General features: G+C 51.8%; 1 protein-coding gene across 1 annotated transcript; it reads right to left on the minus strand.

The window, feature by feature from the left end:
• Window positions 1-18,138: 18,138 nt before the first annotated feature.
• On the minus strand, window positions 18,139-22,099 carry LOC123404445 (glycosyltransferase family 92 protein Os08g0121900-like). The gene has a single exon (XM_045098379.1). The coding sequence runs from the start codon at window positions 20,285-20,287 to the stop codon at window positions 18,539-18,541; it is 1,749 nt and encodes a 582-aa protein (XP_044954314.1). The 5' UTR covers window positions 20,288-22,099; the 3' UTR covers window positions 18,139-18,538.
• Between the last annotated feature and the right edge of the window lie 601 nt (window positions 22,100-22,700).

Genomic DNA, 22,700 nt, shown 5'->3' on the forward strand with positions numbered 1-22,700 from the left:
AGGTCCTTCAAAGGCGAGTATGTTGCTGGGTACGCGTCATGTGCAGGCGTCTCAGCGATAGAGAGCCTGTTGAAGCTGGCGCACAGCGCCTCAACATCGAAGTCCTTGCCGAAGTAGCGAGGACCGTCGTTGAGACGTAAGTCGCTAAAGAGAACGCTGAAGTTCTCCATAGCAGCGACGACGACGCTAGGAAGCGCCTCGTCATCAGAATCTTTGTCCAAATCCGCATGGCGGATGGGGACGTCGATCATCATCGGTGTTGCCTCGTCGAAGGCGGGCTCCACGGGCATGCAGACCGATCAGGGCGCGATGCATCCGGTGGCGTAGGTGCGGGGCCCCGCCCAGCGCGTAAAGCGAACCGATGTCGCGATCGGCCCCACGGTGGGCGCCAAATGTTGGTGAATACTCACAACATATGCCATAGGTAGGCTAAAGTCGGTGAGAACCGAAGGGACAAAGGAGGGCGCTGGGAACGAGGTTGGTACAAGCATGGAACGCACGATGTACCCAGGTTCAGGGCTCTCCGTAGAGATAAGAGCCCTAGTCCTGCCGGAGTGTTTGATGTGTATGAATGGATTACAAGGTTGCTCCTGGAGCTGTGTTGGGAGGAGGAAGAGGGGAGCAGTCGGCTCGTCTCTGCCTCTCTCTATGTTGTTGGTGGATGTGAAGTGTTGTTCGACCGTCCTCCTGCATGGAGGGTGATCGGGGGGTTTTATAGACGAACCCGCCGGCCTACAATATGGATAAAGGGTACAAGAGTGGGACCCGGCTGGCAGCCTCGCCGGCTGACCAGGGGCCCACGAGAGTCTTGTCTTGTCGCTTGAGGGGCCCGCCGACTGCATGGTCTCGATTGGCAGTGGGACCCGTCGGCTGGCCAATGAGGCTCTCGCGTAAGGTTGACGCCGAGCACGTGCTGTACGTCGAGCGTCGTCCAACGAGATTCTTCATGGGCAGGTAGTACGACCGCCTCCACTGTTCCCCACACCGAGTGCAGTAATGGAGTGGGAGTGTGACGGTCTGACACTATGCTAGCTGATGGATCAGAGCCGGGGTAGGTTAGCGGCGTGGCCGCCGACGCTCGTACCTGTCAGGCACTCCGATCCTGTACCTTTGCTGACGCGTAGCTACCTTTAATTATAAGGTCTCATCCTGACCTACGATCTGATGTAACTTGTGATCTCCGGCCGGCTGGCCTGCTTGGCTAGCTGGCTTGGGCGCGGCCGCCTCGTTCCTAGCCGGCTGGCTTGACCAGGCCGGTCAGGAAGAAGTAACCGTCTCGACTCTAGCCGGCAAGGGTTGCCTGGTCGGCCAGAGAGTTGGCCGCCTCGTCCTCCAGCCGGTAGGCGCAGCCTAGCCGGCCAGAAGACTTGGGCCTTGGGAAACTATATTTGTTCATATCCTTTGGGCAGGAAATGAAGGAGCAGGCTTGATGAGCCTACCCCGGGGTTATCCCCCCGACAATAATGGTTGTTCTATTTATATGAGTGATATGTTTTATGGTCATGCTCCGCTGGTGAATGGTTTATTCTTGATGAATCTCGATCGTGATGTTACACATATTCATAGTGTGAATACCAAAAGATGTAAGGTTGATAATGATAGTCCACATACTTGTGGCACTGCCGCCTTGGTCATATCGGTGTCAAGCGCATGAAGAAACTCCATACTGATGGACTGTTAGAGTCTCTTGACTTTGAATCATTTGACACATGCGAACCGTGCCTCATGGGCAAGATGACTAAGACTCCATTCTCAGGAATAATGGAGAGAGAAACCGACTTATTGGAAATAATACATATTGATGTGTGTGGTCCAATGAACGTTGAGGCTCGCGATGGCTATCGTTATGTTCTCACTCTCACCGATGATTTGAGTAGGTATGGATATATCCACTTGATGAAGCACAAGTTTGAAACATTTGAAAAGTTCAAGGAATTTCAGAGTGAGGTTGAGAACCAACGTGACAAGAAAATAAAGTGTTTATGATCTGATCATGGAGGAGAATATTTGAGTCGCGAGTTTGGCACACACCTAAGGAAATGTGGAATTGTTTCACAACTGACGCCGCCTGGCACACCACAACGTAACGGAGTGTCTGAACGTCGTAATCGCACTTTATTAGATACGGTACGATCTATGATGTCTCTTACCGACTTACTGCTATCATTTTGGAGATACGCATTGGAAACTGCAGCATTCACTTTAAATAGGGCACCATCTAAATCCATTGAGACGACACCGTATGAATTATGGTTTGGCAAGAAACCTAAGCTGTCGTTTCTAAAAGTTTGGGGTTGCGATGCTTATGTGAAGAAACTTCAACCAAAAAAGCTCGAACCCAAAGCGGAGAAATCCGTATTCATAAGATACCCTAAGGAAACTATTGGGTACACCTTCTATCTTAGATCCAAAGGTAAAATCTTTGTTGCCAAGAATGGATCCTTTCTAGAGAAAGAGTTTCTCTCGAAAGAAGTAAGTGGGAGGAAAGTAGAACTTGATGAGGTAATTGTACCCCCTCTCGAACCAGAGAGTAGCACATCGCGGGAAATTGTTTCTGTGACGCCTACACCAACTGAAGAGGAAGTTAATCATGATGATCATGAAGCTTCGAATCAAGTTGCTACTGAACCACGAAGGTCCACAAGGGTGCGTTCCGCACCAGAGTGGTACGGCAACCCTGTGATGGAAATCATGTTGTTAGACAACGGTGAACCTTCGAACTATGAAGAAGCAATGGTTGGCCCGGATTCCAACAAATGGCTTGAGGCCATGAAATCCGAGATAGGATACATGTATGAGAACAAAGTATGGACTTTGGTGGACTTCCCCGATGATCGGCGAGCCATAGAAAATAAATGGATCTTCAAGAAGAAGACTGACGCAAACGGTAATGTGACCGTTTATAAAGCTCGACTTGTCGCAAAGGGTTTTCTACAAATTCAAGGAGTTGACTACGATGAGACTTTCTCTCCCGTAGCGAAGCTGAAGTCAGTCCGAATCATGTTAGCAATTGTCGCTTTTCATGATTATGAAATTTGGCAAATGGACGTCAAAACAGCGTTCCTTAACGGGCATCTTAAGGAAGAGTTGTATATGATGCAACCAGAAGGTTTTGTCGATCCTAAGACTGTTGGCAAAGTATGCAAGCTCCGGCGCTCCATCTATGGGCTGGTGCAAGCATCTCGGAGTTGGAACATTCGCTTTAATGAGGTGATTAAAGCGTTTGGGTTCATACATGTTTATGGAGAAGCCTATTTGTACACCAAAGTGAGTGGGAGCTCTGTAGCTTTTCTCATACTATATGTGGATGACATATTATTGATGGGGAATAATATAGAGTTATTGGAGAGCTTAAAGGCCTACTTGAACAAGAGTTTTTCAATGAAGGGCCTTGGAGAAGCTGCATACATATTAGGCATCAAGATCTATAGATATAGATCGAGATGCCTCATAGGTCTTTCACAAAGTACATACCTTTACAAGATATTGAAGAAGTTCAATATGGAAAACTCGAAGAAGGGGTTCTTGTCAGTTTTGCAAGGTAAGAGATTGAGTAAGACTCAGTCACCGACCACGGCAGCAGATAGAGAGAAGATGAGTATTGTCACCTATGCTTCAGCCGTGGGCTCTTTGTGTATGCCATGTTGTGTACCAGACCTGATATAAACCTTGCCATAAGTTTGGTAGGGAGGTACCAAAGTGATCCCGGTATGGAACACTGGACAGAGGTCAAGAATATCCTTAAGTACCTGAAAATGACTAAGGAGATGTTTCTCGTTTATGGAGGTGACGAAGAGCTCGTCGTAAAGGGTTACGCTGATGCTAGCTTCGACACATATCCGGATGACTCTAAGTCACAAACCGGATACGTGTATGTTTTGAATGGTGGGGCAGTGAGCTGGTGCAGCAGCAAGCAAGACGTCGTGGCAGCATCGACATGTGAAGCAGAGTACATAGCTGCTTCGGAAGCAGCTCATGAAGGGATCTGGATGAAGGATTTCATCACTGACCTTGGAGTTGTTCCAAGCGTGTCAGGTCCGATGACACTCTTCTGTGATAACACTGGAGCCATTGCCATAGCCAAGGAGCCCAGATTTCACCGGAAGACCAAGCACATCCAACGCCGCTACAACTCCATCCAGGACCAGGTCCAGAGAGGAGTCATAGATATTTGTAAAGTACACACGGATCTGAATATTGCAGACCCGTTGACTAAACCTCTTCCTCGAGCAAAACATGATCAACACCACAATGCTATGGGTGTTCGATTCATCACAATGTAACTAGATTATTGACTCTAGTGCAAGTGGGAGACTGTTGGAAATATGCCCTAGAGGCAATAATAAAATGGTTATTATCATATTTCCTTGTTCATGATAATCGTCTATTTGTTCATGCTATAATTGTATTAACAGGAAACAATAATACATGTGTGAATAAATAGATTACAATGTGTCCCTAGTAAGCCTCTAGTTGGCTAGCTCATTGATCAATAGATGATCATGGTTTCCTTATCATGGACATTGGATGTCATTGATAACGGGATCACATCATTAGGAGAATGATGTGATGGACAAGACCCAATCCTAAGCATAACACTAGATCGTGTTGTTCGTATGCTAAAGCTTTTCTAATGTCAAGTATCTTTTCCTTCGACCGTGAGATTGTGCAACTCTCGGATACCGTAGGACTGCTTTGGGTGTATCAAACGTCACAACGTAACTGGGTGACTATAAAGGTGCACCACGGGTATCTCCTAAAGTGTCTGTTGGGTTGGCACGAATCGAGATCGGGATTTGTCACTCCGTGTGACGGAGAGGTAGCTCTGGGCCCACTCGGTAGAACATCATCATAATGAGCTCAATGTGACTAAGGAGTTAGTCACGGGATGATGTGCTACGGAACGAGTAAAGAGACTTACCGGTAACGAGACTGAACAAGGTATGGGATACCGATGATAGAATCTCGAACAAGTTCTATACCGACAAACAAAGGGAACTGTATCCGAGATTGATTGAATCCTTGACATCGTGGTTCATCCGATGAGATCATCGTGGAACATGTGGGAGCCACCAAGGGTATCCAGACCCCGCTGATGGTTATTGACCGGAGAGGTGTCTCGGTCATGTCTGCATGCCTCCCGAACCCGTAGGGTCTACACACTTAAGGTTCGATGACGCTAGGGTTATAGGGAATTGTTATACGAGGTTACCGAAGGTTGTTCGGAGTCCCGGATGAGATCCCGGACGTCACGAGGAGCTCCGGAATGGTCCGTAGGTAAAGATTGATATATAGGATGGATGGGTTTGGACGCCGGAAATGTTTCGGGCACCACCGGCAACGTGTCGGGACCACCGAAAGGGTTCCGGAGGCCCACCGGGAGGGGCCACCAGCCCCGGGAGGCTACATGGGCCAAGTGTGAGAGGGAACCAGCCCCTGGGTGGGCTGGTGCGCCCCCCACACCCAGCCCAAGGTGCCAAGAGAGGGAAAGGGGGGACCCTAAGTCAGGTGGGCCTTAGGCCCACCAGGGGGTGCCCCACCCCCTCCTCCCCTCCTGGCCGCCACCTCCTGCCCCATCTAGGGTTGCCGCACCCCTTAGGGGTGGTAACCCTAAGGGGTGCGCCACCCTCCCCCTCCCCCTATATATAGTGGGGGTTTTGGCCATTGGAGACACGTCAATTTCTCTCTCTCTCTCTCGGCGCAGCCCTCCTTCTCTTCTTCCTCGTCTCCCACGGTGCTTGGCGAAGCCCTGCCGGGAGACCTCGTCGCTCCATCGCCACCACGCCGTCGTGCTGCCAGAGCTCTTACCCAACCTCTCCCTCCTCCTTGCTGGATCAAGGTGCGGGAGACGTCACCGGGCTGCACGTGTGTTGAACGCGGAGGTGCTGTGGTTCGGCACTAGATCGGAATCACACCGCGATCTGAATCGCAGCGAGTACGACTCCATCAACCGCGTTCTAGCAACGCTTCCGCTTAGCGATCTTCAAAGGTATGAAGATGCTCTCACCCCTCTCTCGTTGTTGGTTTCTCCATAGGAAGATCTGAATATGGCGTAGGAAATTTTTTGAATTTTGCTACGTTCCCCAACACGGGAACGCCTGCTGCATAGCCACCGCCCGCTGCTCGAATGCGCGGGCATAGTACATGGCGGTTTGGATGTCATGCGGTCCCTGAAGCTCCGCATCCACACGAAGATGGTCCGGCAGACCGCCAACGAAGAGCTCGGCTCGCTGACGGGCCTACACGCCGGGCGCGTGACACGCCAGGGCCTGGAAGTGATCGACGAAGTCCTGCACCGTGGAGGTGAAGGGAAGGCGGCCGAGCTCCGCCAGTCGGCTCCCTTGGATCGGGGGCCTGAAGCGCAAGAGACAGAGCTCGCGGAAACGCTCCCAAGGGGGCATGCCGCCCTCGTCCTGTTCTGGAGCGTAGTACCATGTCTGTGCGGCGCCTCGGAGGTGATACGAAGCGAGCCAGGTGCGTTCCGACGCTAGTGTCCGTTGGCCCCGGAAAAACTGGTCACATTGGTTGAGCCAGTTCAGGGGGTCCTCAGTGCCGTTGTAGGTGGCGAAGTCCAATTTGGCGAAGCGCGGCAGCGTGTGGTTAGGGCCGCCCTGGTGGTATGGCTCGTCGGCGCGGAGCAGTGGAGGGGTCTGCGTCGGGTACCCATCGGGAACGGCGAAGCTGGAGGGCCCTCCGTACTGGGTGTGCGGCAGCGCCGAGGCCGTCGTGTAGACCGGTTGTGATGACTCGGTCACCCAGGCCGGTAGCGGCGACGGGGAGGGGAGAACCCGAAGCTGGTGGAGCGGCACCCCCGGCGCGGCGGTCGGGCCCGACCCTGTGGTGGTGGGAGTCGGCGGCGGCAGCTGTAGGGTCGGGTGTCGTGGCCCCACCGAGGGTGGCGGAGGCAGCTACAGTGGTGGCTGCATCGGCCAGGCCAGCGACGGCTGCTGCCAGCGCAGCCAAGACGGGTCGGCGTTGGCTGGTGGTGGCGCGGCCCGTTGCGGTCCGTAGGGCGCGGCCAGGAATAGCCGGATGCCTGGACTGCGGTAGCGAGGTCGTGGATCGCGTTGGTCAGCTCTTTCGGGGTGAGGACGACAGGAGGCAGCGCGACAGAAGAGGCCGACGCGAGCAGGTGCGGGCCGCCAGACATGGTGAACATCGGAGTGGTGGTGAGGGACGACGGCGCAACTGTGAAGGTGGGCGACGGTGATGACATCAGTGAACCAGAGTCTCGTGATACCAAACTGGTAGAAACTAGGGTTCTACGGGCCCTCGGCCTTAGGTTATAAGGGTACGAGGGAGGTTGGAGGAGACGAGGGCGCCGCGTCCGGCGCGACGGCGCCGTCTCGGTGAAGGGAGGAGGCGGCGGCGTTTAGAGGAGGCGGTGGCTAGGGTTAGGGTTCCGACTCCTCTCGGAGCCGGGCAATAGAATTGTCTTATTGCTTGATTCCAAAAGAGGTGTTTACATCGGTTTATATAATCTCGATAACTTGGACTCTAAAATAACTAAGATAACTTGGACTCTAAGATAACTAAGATAACTTGGACTCTAAGATAGCTAAGATAACTTGGGCTAAGCCACTAATATTATTAAGATACCTGGGCCAGTTTGGCTAACTCGCCTCTGGTCACAACATGTTCACAAATTAAAAGGATGTTCACAAAATCAAACAATGTTAATGTTTTTTGAAAAAATGTTCTTGATTCAAAAATTATTGATGAAATTGATAAATTTTTCATGGATTAAAACAACATGAATTTAAAAGTTGGAAAAATTGATTTTTTTTGTAGATTTTGAAAAATGTTCACAAATCTTAAAATTTCCTGAGGTCTTCCGAAATTGATTCTTTCCCAAATTCAATTTTGTGGATTTGAAAATGTTCAGGAAATCAAAATGTATATTCATAGATTTAAAAATGAATAAGAAATCGCAAATATAAAAAGGAAAAGCAAAATTAATAAATCCCATAATAACCCATAGAAAAAATGGTCCGAAACATTCCCAAAACAGAAAATTGGAGTCTTGTTAGTTGGGCCAGCACAAATATACCTAGCTTCACTATAGGGTACGCGGCTGGTTTTCCAAGGACCTACATGTGAATTAGGAGGACTTCCTTTACGTTTGATATGCTGGCAACCAAACACACAAGGTGTTCTTGGGCCGGTCGGTTTGGGGTTCTAACGTTATGAACGCGCGACCTACGGTTTCTAGTGATATTGTTTGTTTGTTCGTTAGGCTTTTCCAACGGGGGTATCTACATAGAAATACAAAAGTACATTCAAAAATATGGTTAAAGGGAATGTCTCCTTGAGGATGGCAATTGGTAGGGAATGGTGCGGGTACAATAATCCTATTCACATGCCCGTGTTTTTAATGGGCATAAAATTATATCCACGTCCTACCCATTTGGCATAAATCCATACCATGTCCATAACCTACAGGTATCCATGCTCGATATAACCATATCATTTAAGGGTGGTTGCGTGGTTGTTAGGTCTATTTTGACGCCTTCGGGAGGTTTATAGCTTGGTGAAATGGTGATTGTGACGAGGATGGGGCGAGGTATTGCTTGGGAAGCTCGGAGCAAAAGATGCAGGTGGACTACGGTATGTATGTCTAGTTCTTCACAACTTAAATAAAGAGACTTGATAGCTTGTATTTATGACTCATGTGACCCGCCTATAGGATCATTTGGTCAGGTTTAGGCATACCCATGACATATAATTGTGTTCATGCCCTACCCATGACTAGTCAGGTAGGGTTCGGCCGCTCGGGTACTACCGTGGACATAAAAATTTATCCATACCCTACCCATGCGGACGGGTACCCATGCCCATTGCCATTCTTAGTTGTACATTGTTAGGTAGAGGTGAGGCGCATTGACATTGTTTGGTAGAAGTGAGGCACTTGCGAAGGGTTGCGCCTTGAACGCGGCTGGGTGAGCTCACCGGCGTGTGCCCTAAGCCGCTAACCAACCAGCCACTGGTCGGTTCTCTTGTAAATGTACATTCTAAATGAATTGGAACCATCATTCGATCCTACTGTTGGGTGTAGGCTGGAGGCTTATAAAAGTAAAAACAGATTAGTTTGATCCTAGGAGCATGAAAAGTGAGGTGAAGGGAAAATGGGTAAGTGGAGATGAATAATCATGCAAATTTCCCGAAGGAAGGAAGGAGTGAAGAAAGATTAAAAAATGAACTTGAGCAACATTATTATAATCAATCATGTAATTGTAAATTGGGATCAAAAAACTCTGACTTGTACAGAGTATCTGCAAATCAGATACAACTGGATGACAAATTGGCATGATATGAGGCCAATAAGTCATAGGCTATACTGTTCCAAGTTTAAACCATTCATCCTAAGGCAGAAGTATGATTACCAACGTTCTAAATCCTAAACAGTCAGCCATGCATGCCCACCTTGTACTCTGTCTCGTAACTGATTGCCTGGCTAATTGCTTGATATTCCGGTTTATCCTGTTAATTACTCATCTTTTGCTATATTACTCGGTGAGGGCACCTAGCACAATTGGTTGGGTGAGTAAACCGAGTTTTAAAACATTGTTGCCTGTTATATTCCAGCAAAAGAGAAAGCTTACCTTAGGGGCATGGCCAATTTTGATTGCCGTCCTCATTTTGCAGCATCCTCACTGAATCAATTGAAGAGAAATAGTTTTCTCTCAAACTGCAGAGAAACAGCCTCAGATAAAACATTAGCATAATGCGCCTAATGGCATCACACAACACAACATAGAAATACCTTTCTAGCAATAATAAAGCTCGACTCTTTGTAATCCTGCATTCTCATGGTTGAAGGATATGTACCAGTCAAATGACTCATGAAAGAATAATAAAATTTCGACTTCGGAATTTGGAATTGCTAGGAAATTTTGTTGCCCTTACGAACTTCCTTATATATACAACCATTGCTATCATCGCAGAATATGTTCAGCCATTTTATGAAATGCAGATCATTGCTAAAAGTAAGAGGCTAATTAAACAAGATGTTCAGCCATTTTCCAAAGATGTTTCCAGATAATTAAAACAAGCCAAAACTGGAAGATAACCATATAAGCCAAAACTTGACTGCATCATTAAAGATAAGTTCCAAGTTAAGTCATAGGAAACCAAGATCCACTTTCTACAGGAAAAGTGCAGACCAATATCTCACCAAAATCATCACTTCACGAGAAATGAACTACTTTCAGGACAGAAGCCAAACAACCAAAGATCAGCCAATAGATATTTAAGAATGGACCCCAGTTAACAAATAAGATCTGAAATCATTTTTGGGTGAAGCTTTCATGAACAGAAGCCAAACAACCAATGGTCAGCCAATAGATATTTAAGAAATGGACCTTAGTTAACAAATAAGATTTCAAATAATTTGGGTGAAGCTTTCATGAGTTATTGGTCCAGCCCACACAAACCCAAAAAGAAAATAAAACTAAAAGGCTCCATGTAGTGCTTCAGCCAAGCATTACAAATCCAACTGATAAAAGTCCCCAACCATTAAGCCAAAACCATTCAAGGAAAAGAAGTCATACATGTGAAATATCAGAAGCGTCTCACCTCCCTTGGGAGGCCGCGTAGTGCTTTACTGATTGATCGGGGCTTATCCCGTGTAGCGCATACATTGTTCTGTTACAGCCGTGGTTTGCAAGGAGAGAATAAAGAGGTAAGAAAAGCAACAGCAAAAAGTAAATAAGCTAGAGTTGACGGTGAGCGAATGCAAGCCTTCCGATCTTCTTCTCCATCATCGATCCCCAGCCGGCAGCCGTTCATTATCTGAACCCGTACAGTTAACTTTAGACTAGAACACCTTGAAAGTTCAGCCGGAGAATACCCCCTTGCGAGCATGACTTGTCCTCAGGAAGCTGAAGGTTGACGCCGCCATGCTTTGACTGTCTTGGAAAAGGCTGGGAATGTACGCTTCATGAAATTTGCGTCTTCCCAAGTTGCGACATCCAGTGGAAAATTCTCCATTGTACAAGCCATTGGACAACCAACAGATTGTTGCGAGGAATCTTTCGGGTCTGAAGTATGATAATAGGTTCAGTTCTGGTACGCCCTTCAGGATCACCTAGAGGTAAATCAGCACAGGGAACTGCATTGGGTCCTATGTGTTTCTTCAGCTGGCTGATATCGAACACTGGGTGGATGCCCACGTTTGCAGCTGCAGGTGATATGCCACATTGCCCACGTGATACAGTACCCGAAGTGGTCCACAAAACTTACTTTGCAGCTTGAGGTGAGAGCGAAGGATGAAAGCATTCAGACAGTATGGACTTCAAGTAGAACATGTCACCTACTGCAAGAGTCCTTTCCACTCGCTTGAGATCTGCATATTTCTTCATGCGCTGCTGGGCAATTAGGAGATTGTGCTTCAGTGTTGACAACAACAGTTGTTGTCTGTGCCTCACTGTCAGTAGTGCCTACCATTGAGAACTCACTGATTTGCGGCTGTGGATATCCATATAAAGCCTCGAAAGGAGTCTTTTGGAGAGGTGAATGAAGGAACTGTTGTACCAGTACTCAGCCATGGGAAAATGCTGAACCCGTTTCTTCGGGTCAGTAGAAACCATGCAGCAAGGATAATTTTCAATATACTGGTTCACACGTTCACCTTGCAAGTTCAGTCTGACAATGTCGCATTCTCCATTGGAGATGCATTTTGATGTATGAGTTCCATATCAAGGAAGACTTTTCCAAAAATGTTTCAGCTAACTAAAACAAGTCAAAACTGGAACAAAACCATAGAAGCCAAAGCTTAACTACATCATAATTCAAAAACCAAGATCCGTATTTTAATGAAAGGCCAACAAAGTGCAGACCAGCATCTCAATCAACTAGTTTCAGAATAGAAGCCAAACAACCATAAGGATCAGCCGATAGATATTTAAGAAATGGACCTCAATCAACAAACAAGATTTGAATTCGTTTGGGTGAAGCTTTCACTGATTAGTAATCCAGCCCACCAAGACCCAAAAATAAAATAAAACTAAGAGGCTTCATGTCGTACTCCAGCTAAGCATTACAAATTCAACTGACCTAAGCCCAACTGTTAAGCCAAAATCATTCAAGGAAAAGAAGTCATCCAATTTTAGCAAAAGAACCAATATTAAAGCACCGTTTCACATGCAGAGTATCAAGGCAAAATGAACAAAAATCTGTTCTTAACTGTTCAACGAAGTAAAAGGAGGACAGCATGAACTTGAATAACGAAAACACACTGATAACTAAGGATAGGAAAAACACTTTTGCTTCGGTAGACCCCCCCTCCACAAAACGTAGAAGGGGGAACGTACACCCACCTCGTATTATATGCTGTAGGCAGCCGTACGTACCTCGCATTGTACCCACCGCGTATTATATACGTACATTGGCCTATAGTGTACAATAAGAGATGGGTATACGTTCTCCCTTCTACGTCTTGTGAAGGGGGGGAGGGGGGGTCTACCGAAGCACACCTCTAGGAAAAATGCTCTCAGGTTATTATACTCCCTCCTTGTTATGACCGGTACAACGTACCAACGGAGGAGGCCCAATGGGCAGGGTTAATTACGGGCTTAGCCCAAGTTATCTTACCTATCTTAGAAGTCCAAGTTATATTAGAGTCCAAGTTATATTAGAGTCCAAGTTAGAGTCCAAGCTATCTAGGGTTTAGTGGAGGCTGTCCTCCTTTATAAACACATGTACCCCTTCGATATTAATCAGACAATAAACAGTATATTCTGTTGTCGTCTCCCTTAGGAGACGAGAGCCCCAAACCCTAGCCGCCTCCCTCTCTCTCTCTCACGCCGCGACGGCGCCCAACCGCCAGCGCCGGCGTCCCTAACCTCGCAGCCCGCACTTCCACCCCTACAACCTACGTCCGAGACCTGGTAGAACCCTAGCCTCTACCAATTTGGTATCAGGTAGCTTGGGTTCGATGAGTTTATCGGACCTTCCCACCACCACCGCCGCCGCCACCACCGCCTTCCCCGCCACCTCACAGCAGCCGCCGCCGCCGCACCACTCACCGCCGCCGGCCACCTCAGGTCCGGCCGCCTCCGGTCCCGCGGCCCTGGCGGCCGAACCCGCCCCCGTCCTCTCCCCGGCGGAGATGTCCTCGGCGATCCGCGACCTCAACCTGGCGGTCTCGAACCTCCGGACTCTCCTCCAGGCTCCGTACGCAACCCCGCCACCGCCGCCTCCGTCGGCGGCGCCCTTCGCGCCACCGCCCCCGGCGACTGTCGTGCCCCAGGGCCTGCCGATCACCCAGGTCCGGTGGCCGCCGTCGCCGTCCCCGCTACCGACGTGGATGGACACGCCGACCTACACGACGGCGCCACTACAGCCGACGGTGTTGCAGCCACCCGCCCCCACCTTCGGGGGGTTCGGCGGGTACACTGATCCGTACGCCGGGAGCTCCGTGGTGCCGCAACACTCTCCTTCCGCCGCGCTGGGCCGTCACGAGGGCACCTACGCGGCCTCGCCACACGTGCAGCAGCCACCCCGCTTCACCAAGCTGGAGTTCGCCACCTACGACGGCACCGTCGACCCCCTGAACTGGCTCAATCAGTGCGACCAGTTTTTCAGGGGGCAGCGGACCATGGCGTCCGACCGCACGTGGATCGCCTCCTACCACCTCCGTGGCGCCGCCCAGACTTGGTACTACGCCCTCGAGCAGGACGAGGGCGGGATGCCTTCATGGGAGCGCTTTCGCGACCTGTGTCTCCTCCGGTTCGGCCCCCCCATACGTGGGAGCCGCTTGGCCGAGCTCGGTCGCCTTCCCTTCACCACCTCGGTGCAGGACTTCGCCGACCGCTTCCAGACGTTGGCCTGCCATGCGCCTGACGTCACGGCTCGCCAACGCGCCGAGCTCTTCGTCGGCGGCCTTCCCAACCACATCCGCATCGACGTCGAGATGCGCGACCCCCAGGACCTGCAGACGGCCATGTATTACGCACGCGCGTACGAGCAGCGCGCCAACGCCCTGCAGCAGGCGTTCCCGGGCCGCGGCACGCGTTCCCCAACCCGACCCGCCCCGGCGGCCGCCACCCCGACACGCCCCGCCCTGCCGGCCGCTACGGCGGCTGCCCCCACGCCGACACGCACCTTCCGGCGCTTGACGTCGGCCGAGCAGCTCGAGCGGCGCCGCAAGGGCCTGTGCTTCAACTGCGACGAGCCGTATGCGCCGGGTCATACGTGCGCCCGCCTGTTCTACTTGGAGACCGTCGACGACGCGGAGGTGGAGGCCCTCACCGCGGAGCTCGACGCCACCACACTCTCCGAGCTCGACGCGACCGCCTTCGTCGTCTCCCTTCATGCCATGGCTGGCATCAAGACAGCAAAGACGATGCTGCTTCCGGTGACGATCAACGGGGAGCGTCTGACCGCGCTCGTGGACACGGGTTCGACGCACAACTTCCTGTCCGGGGACGCCATGCGCCGCCTCGCACTCCAACCGGCGGGCTCGGAGAAGTTCAGCGTCACCGTCGCCAACGGGGACCGCCTTGCTTGCCAGGGGGTGGCGCGGCAGGTTCCCGTCCTCATCGGCGACGAGTCGTTCTCCATCGACTGCGTCGGCATCGACCTGGGCTGCTACGACTTCATCCTCGGCATCGACTTCCTGTCCACTCTCGGCCCCATCCTTTGGGACCTCGATGTGTTGTCCCTCATCTTCTGGCGCGAGGGCGGCCGTCGCGTTCAGTGGACAGGCATCGGCGGCTCCGACGCCGTGACTCCACAGCTCCAGTTGATGGGCGTCCGCACTGGACGAGGTGCATCCCCTCCTGGCCGACCTCCTGCAGCAGCACAGCGACATCTTCGACGAGCCATAGGGCCTCCCTCCCGTGCGGCCCTGTGACCACCGCATCCACCTGCTGCCGGACACGGCACCTGTAGCCGTGCGTCCGTACCGGTACCCTCAGCTGCAGAAAGACGAGCTCGAGCGTCAGGTGGCGGTCATGCTCGCGCAGGGCATCATCCGGATTTCGACATCGCCGTTCTCCGCCCCGGTGCTCCTTGTGCGCAAGTCCGACGGCACATGGCGCTTCTGCATCGACTACCGCGCCCTCAACGCCCTGACGTCCAAGGACAAGTTCCCCATCCCCGTCGTGGATGAGCTCTTGGACGAGCTACACGGAGCGCGCTTCTTCACCAAGCTCGACCTTCGCTCGGGCTACCATCAGGTGCGCATGCACCCTGACGACATCGAGAAGACGGTGTTCCGCACTCACCATGGCCACTTCGAGTTCCTGGTGATGCCGTTCGGCCTCTCCAACGCACCGGCGACCTTCCAGGCCCTGATGAACGACGTGCTCAGCCCATACTTGCGCCGCTTTGTGCTTGTTTTCTTTGATGACATTCTCATCTACAGTGCATCTTGGGCGGAGCATCTACAACATGTGGCCATCACCTTCAACGAGCTTCGAGCGCATCGTCTTCACCTCAAGCGCTCGAAGTGCTCGTTCGGCACAACCTCTGTCGCGTACCTGGGGCACGTCATCTCGGCGGACGGGGTAGCGATGGACGCGGACAAGGTCACCGTCATCGCCGCGTGGCCGATCTTGCGGTCACCGCGGGCGCTCCGCGGCTTCTTGGGCCTCGCCGGCTACTACCGGAAGTACATCCGGGACTTCGGCCTCATCGCCGCGCCACTGATGCGTCTCCTTCGACGCGACGCCTTCTCCTGGGACGAGGAGGCGACTACGGCATTCGAGGCTCTCCAGCGGGCGCTCACGACGGGACCCGTCCTCCAGATGCCGGACTTCGATATGCCGTTCATCGTGGACTGCGACGCCTCTGGCATCGGCTTCGGCGCCGTCCTTCACCAGGGCGAGGGACTGCTCGCCTTCTTCAGCCGCCCCTTCGCCGCTCGCCATCACAAGCTCGCGGCCTACGAGCGCGAGCTTATTGGGCTGGTTCAGGCGGTGCGCCACTGGCGGCCTTATCTTTGGGGCCGGTCATTCCGTGTGCGCACGGACCACTACAGCCTCAAGTTCTTGCTGGACCAACGCCTCTCCACAGTTCCGCAACACCAGTGGATCAGCAAGCTCTTTGGCTTCGACTTCACCGTTGAGTACCGCCCCGGCCGTCTCAACACGGTCGCCGACGCCTTGTCCCGCCGCGACACTGAGGATGTCGCGGACGACATCGCCATGGCTGGCACTATCATGTGCATTCGCTCTGGGCCATCTTTCGCCTTCATCAACGACATTCGCCGGGCAACGTCGACGGCCGTGGACGCCCAGGGCCTGCGCCAGCGCCTTGACGCCGGCGAGCTGGACGCGCCCTGGCGCTTGGACAAGGGGCTACTCCTACATGGCCGCCGCATCTTCGTGCCCGACCATGGCGACCTGCGCCACCAGGTCCTGACCTTGGCGCACTCTGCAGGGCACGAGGGCGTGCAGAAGACTCTCCATCGTCTCCGTGCTGATTTTTACATCCCCGGTGATGGCGCGATGGTCCGCGACTGGGTGCGGTCGTGCGTGACGTGCCAGCGGAACAAGACGGAGACACTACGACCCGCGGGTCTACTGCAGCCGCTGGACGTACCCTCCCAGGTGTGGGCGGATATTTCCATGGACTTCATCGAGGGCCTTCCCAAGGTGGGCGGCAAGTCCGTCATCCTCACGGTGGTTGACCGCTTCTCCAAGTACGCGCACTTCATCGCCCTGGGTCATCCATATACAGCCGCCTCCGTGGCGCGGGCCTTCTTCGACGGCATCGTCCGCCTCCACGGTTTTCCGTCGTCTATCGTCAGCGATTGTGATCCCGTGTTCACGGGACATATCTGTCGGGATCTCTTTCGACTGGCGGGCGTGAAGCTCCGCATGAGCACGGCGTTCCACCCTCAGACAGACGGCCAATCCGAGGTGGTCAACAAGGTGATTGCCATGTACCTGCGATGTGTTACTGGTGATCGTCCACGAGCTTGGGTGGACTGGTTGGCATGGGCGGAGTACTGCTACAACACCTCCTATCACTCCGCCCTGCGCACCACGCCTTTCGAGGTGGTCTACGGGCGCCCACCTCCGGCGATGCTCCCTTACGAGCCTGGGACGGCTCGGTCCGAGACGGCGGGCGACTTACTCCGCACCCGCGACGACATTCTGGATGAGGCACGCCAGCGTCTTCTCCAAGCACAGCAGCTGGCTCGGAAGTACTACGATGCTCATCATCGCGAGGCGGAGTTCGCGGTGGGCGATTGGGTGTGGCTGCGCCTCCTCCACAGGACCACGCAGTCTCTGGACCCGCGCTCCAAGCGCAAATTGGGACCTCGCTACGCCGGTCCCTTTCGTGTGCTGGAGCGTGTCGGCACACTCGCATACCGCTTGGAGCTGTCAGCTGGTTCTCGCCTCCACGATGTCTTCCATATCGGCTTACTGAAGGCCTACCGGGGGGACCCTCCTGCAGCGACACCGGCCCTTCCTCCTACTTCGGATGGCCGCCTCCTTCCAGCTTCCGCACAGGTGGCGAAGGTGCTACAGGCGCAGCAGCGTCTGGCATGTCTTGGTACAATGGACCGGCCTGCCAGAGGAGGAAGCGACTTGGGAGAAGCTCGACGATTTCCGCCAGCAGTTTCCAGATGTTCAGCTCGAGGACGAGCTGTTTGAGAAGGCGGGGAGAGATGTTATGACCGGTACAACGTACCAACGGAGGAGGCCCAATGGGCAGGGTTAATTACGGGCTTAGCCCAAGTTATCTTACCTATCTTAGAAGTCCAAGTTATATTAGAGTCCAAGTTATATTAGAGTCCAAGCTATCTAGGGTTTAGTGGAGGCTGTCCTCCTTTATAAACACATGTACCCCTTCGATATTAATCAGACAATAAACAGTATATTCTGTTGTCGTCTCCCTCAGGAGACGAGAGCCCCAAACCCTAGCCGCCTCCCTCTCTCTCTCTCACGCCGCGACGGCGCCCAACCGCCGGCGCCGGCGTCCCCAACCTCGCAGCCCGCACTTCCACCCCTACAACCTACGTCCGAGACCTGGTAGAACCCTAGCCTCTACCACTCCTCTAGTTCTTGAAAACTTGCAGGTTCTAGGCATAGGTTCAATTAACATTTTTGAAACTTTCACTCGCTATATTTCATAATATTTTTGGATTGGATATGTGAAAAACACGTGCGGTTATCTCGTAAAATATTTTTCAGTAAAGTATTATTTTGAAGAGTTTTACAGTAAGGTATAATAAAAATAAAGGTTATCTCTCATGAAGTATTTTTTTAAAGTATAATTTCAGAGAGTTCTATAGTTAACAAAAATAAGCAGTAAAAGTTGTGTTTTGGGGGCTTCTTCAAAACTAGTCTAGAGGGAGTATGCATCATTGAGCAACACACGCGTATTACAGTGCTTCCCCATCAACCTAAAGCCTATTTAAAAGGTATACCATCCAGTTTAAGAGATAATTTTTAATTCTGGAAAACTAAGTGGTTTTGATTTACGTTTTGTTAGTGTTTTTACTCTAAATAAACAGAAATTACTATGTAAAAGAGGAGGAGGGGTGATAGATCTTACCAGTGTGTGTTACCTGAGCTGGCTGGAGCTAATGATGAGGGTTCCGAAACCCGACACCAAACCATCTTGCAGATAACAGCTGAAGGGTATTGTCTTTGACCTCGCAGAATTTTTGGGCCCAGCCATCCGGTTCCTTGTCATCAACTCCTAAGCCGGGAGCCCGGTCCTTTGAGTCGAGGTTGATCGGATCTTTCCAATCAGCCACATAAGCGGAGACACGCCTCTTGAACTTGACTTTGAACTCCGACCAAGCTTGGTACTTGTAGTGGTTAACACGTGCGAAGGCGGTCCAGATGCTTTTGAAACCAGGCTTGAGCTTAAAATGATGTACCACATTCATGAGGGATGGTTCCACAGCGTCGAGACGGACCAGGGATTTGTGCTTCTGCGGGTTCTTCAACCGGCATGTGTAGCCCTGGCAGACCCCCTCTGGTGGATGTTCTGTTTGGCCCGAAGGGGCAAAATCATAACACGCAAGGTATATTTGGCCAACGGTGTCATCAACTGCAATGACCGGGTCTAGCAGAGATTTTGACGGCATCTCTAATCCTATCCAGCTTGTTGAAAAGATGAACTCATCCACATCCATGACAGCCATCCATGTGCATGAACCTTGCTGTGTGGCCGCGCAATGAGACAGACCAGCTTCCTGAGTCTTGGTCCAGGGCCATGGCACGGTTGTGATGTTGAGCCCTGTGGATTTGAGCTGCGCCACTCGTTGTGCCAGATTGTCCTCACTACCATTGTCGTAGATGAAGAAGTGATCCACCCCGATGGCAGTATGGTAGAGTGCCCACTCCCCGAGGAACTTGGCTATGTTGCGTCCCATTGTGCAGGCGCAAACTGAACTCTTTTGAGGTGTCACGGAAGAAGATTCAGGTTGCTGTCGGTGGAAGGTTGCGAGGGAGGGCATGGGATCCTCGCCGGTGACACCCAATGTGACAAGAACCCCCGACGTGCTTCCTCCTGACTTCATAGGTGTCGGGGCAGGGGGGCAGCGAGTAACTTGCTGGACTGAAGTGATCGCGGGTGAAGATGCCAGGATGGTATCGGCGCCGTCGCTGTAGCGATAGAAACACTGAAGATCCTGCCGGTGGCTGATTCCTTTAGCAAAGACGAGCACATCGCCTCCGTCCAGAAGAGACGAGTCGAAGACTATCGGGTCGCTGCTCCAGTTAAGCAGTGCGCGGCCCGGAGAAGGGGAAGGGGAAGGGGAATCTGGAGCAGCTGCGGCGGCCGAGGGGGTGGAGGAGTGGAGTAAGAGCGGCGCTTGGAGCTGCTGGAAGCTCTGCGCTGGTTCGGGGAGGCGGCAGACGTATGCGTGAAGCCCGGACGCCGGCAACCTCCCGAGCGGTCTCGCCGGGGAGGACGCCCCACCCTGGAAGGCGCAGATGGCGTCGCCGGTAGGCTCAGCGTCGTCCAGGAGCAGGACCTCCTGGTCGGGAAGGAGGACCGCATCGTCCTGCTGCGGCGCGCGGAGGCGGAGGGGCAGAAGGCGGCGCGCGAGGCTGTCATCGCTGAGGCGGAAGGACGAGTATTGGTATTGCGGCGACGGCGACGGCGACGGAGAAAAGTCGGCAGCGAACGGGAAGGGTGGGGGCGCCGGACTGTCGGCTCCGAGCGTGAAGGGGGCGCCGTGGCCAAGGGGCCACGAGAAGAGCGGGGCGCGGGAGTAGGCGTTGTGGCCTCCGGCTAACAGCAGGAGAGCTCCGACTGAGACGCCGCCGGCGATGGAGGATATGCGGCTCAGGCGGCTGCAGCGGCTGTGTCGCGGCATGTTGATTGGATTTCGCCGGAGCAGGAGCTCGATTTCGCGGGAGCAGGAGCTCGATTTCGCGGGAGCGGAGAGCAAAGCAGGGGATTGCTGGGTTGCCTAGCGCCGCGAAAGAGAAGACGGTCTCTATCTGATCGATCTGGGTTTAGGGTTTTCTTCTCTTTTTTTTCTTTGAGTGCTGGGTTTAGGGTTTTCGAACCCGACCCGAACACGGATTGGGTTTTTCTCAGCCAGGCTGGCTCGGTCGGTTCGAGTTCCCGCGTAGTTTCCACGTCATTAAGCTGTCTTTTTTTTTTACAATAAAACGTGTTGCCTTCTCTGTTTTTTTTTTAATAATAAAACGTGTTGCCTTCTCTGTTACCAAAACTCCAAATCCTCACTTCCACAAAAAAAAAACTTCAAATTCACACAAGCAAAACGTGTCGCCACGATCTTCAAACAGACCATAGATAGAGTCATGTGCCGGCAGATCAATCCGGTTCAATACCGCGACACATCATCAACCTTATCGCCTCTCGTCTTGTTTCACCCCGGCTTGTATCATCCTTGTAGGAGGTCTGGCAAGACTTGCGTTGTTCTACGCCCAGCACAATCGACCTCATCTGGGACGGCCCCTTTCTAATTAGCTTCAACCACGGGATTTGACTACCAGAGACTCTCCATTATATGTAAGGTTTTTGGACCGCATCCGGGGCGTCCCGTCTCCAGTTGGTCCGAGGTGGCTCTTTTCATTCTATGAAAAGATTTGGGACTCGAAGAACACCCAGCTTTTTGGCTTTTAAGACAAAGTGGACTTTTTTTTCTCTTTCTTTCTTTTTGACGATAAAATGTGTTGACTTCTAAGTTACGTAGGAGTATCTTCTAACTCCAAGTAGGAGTATCTTCTAACTCCAAGCTAGCAATTAGGGTTAGCCAGGCGAGCAGGGCCCTTGTGTGCCGGTGGTTCCATCTCCCTCCGTCGATCGCTCTGGTGGCGGGACGAAGGGGGAACCTCGGATCTATGCATCAGATGGGTTTCGGAAGGGTTAGGGTTGAGGGAGTCGTTGTCAAGGTTGTTGCAACGTCATCACGTCTGAATAAGTTTTTTCCGGGGTTCATTCACATTCATGGTCAGGATGGGCTCTTGTGGTCAGCAAACCCATTACATGAAAGATTTGGGACTTTACGCTTGTGTCCGTCTTTTTTAACAAAGGCCAACCCGTTTGTTTGGTTTCTAGTCACATATTGCCACACCTAGGTGGGTGTTTGGTTCTAGCCACACCTTAGGCAAGATTATTTTTGTAAAAAATAAACCCCACATGTTTGGTCCAATAACATGAATAATTAAGTCTGCACTAACCATGCATGTAAAACTTGATACTCCCTCCGTTCCTAAATATAAGTCTTTTAGGCTTCGTTTGACAAGGGTGGTTTTCCTGCCCCAAGGAGGTCGAGGATTGTAGGGGATTCGGTGATTCCCTCCCGTTCACCCAATCCCCACTAATCCCTCCCCTTCCTAATTCCCTGCATTAAAACTCGGACGATCTCAACGTCTCACCCGATCTCTTTGTTGTCGGGTTCCATGAGTAGGACCTCGTGGGTTCAGTTTCGTGTGGAACGAAGGGGGTTGGTGGGGATCGAAGGGTTTGGGCCACTCAAAACCCTGTGCATCAAACGGCTTGGTTGGGATTTCTGAGGATTACCAGGCCCGCGTGGTTAATCCCCTGCAAACCCTCCCAACCCCCTTCTAACAAACGAGGCCTTAAGAGATTTCACTAGGAGTCACATACGAAGCAAAATGAGTGAATCTACAATCTAAAATATGTCTATATAGTACACCCGTATGTAGTCCACTAGTGGAACCTCTAAAAAGACTTATATTTAAGAACGGAGGAAGTATATTTTTGTGTTGTCAGCATATATACCGCGCTGTGAGATAACCACACACAAATGATGACAGTTTTTAACAATCAATAATTACCTACAGAAACAGGGAAGTTTGTGCTATCAGTATGTATATACTCCATCCATCTGGAATTACTTGTCACGAAAGTGGATAATAATGGATGAGTACTAAAGACCCAGAGGAGAGGAGAAAAGCTAACATTTTGCATAGTCTAAAAAAACTGAACATTTAAGACTGCACTATATAGGCTGTATAGAACATATTCTTGCACAGCGAAGGAAACCAGATCCAGATCCCCGTGCTTTGATCATAGCATACAAAGTTACAAACACAAGACAAAGAGTGCCACCAAATAGGGCAAGCAAACCAGATCTATGCATCTCAAACAATACAGAGAACTGGATGAGGATACTTAGTTACTTATTGATGTATTTTATCAGGGTTGCTGCCATCAAGTGATCCGTTGAATAATCCCCTTTCCAGAAAGCAACTTGAACTACTAACGGCCCTGTAACAGGGGTGTCATCCGTC

This window comes from Hordeum vulgare, chromosome 6H (genome assembly GCF_904849725.1).
Source record: "Hordeum vulgare subsp. vulgare chromosome 6H, MorexV3_pseudomolecules_assembly, whole genome shotgun sequence".
Taxonomy (NCBI): Eukaryota; Viridiplantae; Streptophyta; class Magnoliopsida; order Poales; family Poaceae; genus Hordeum; species Hordeum vulgare.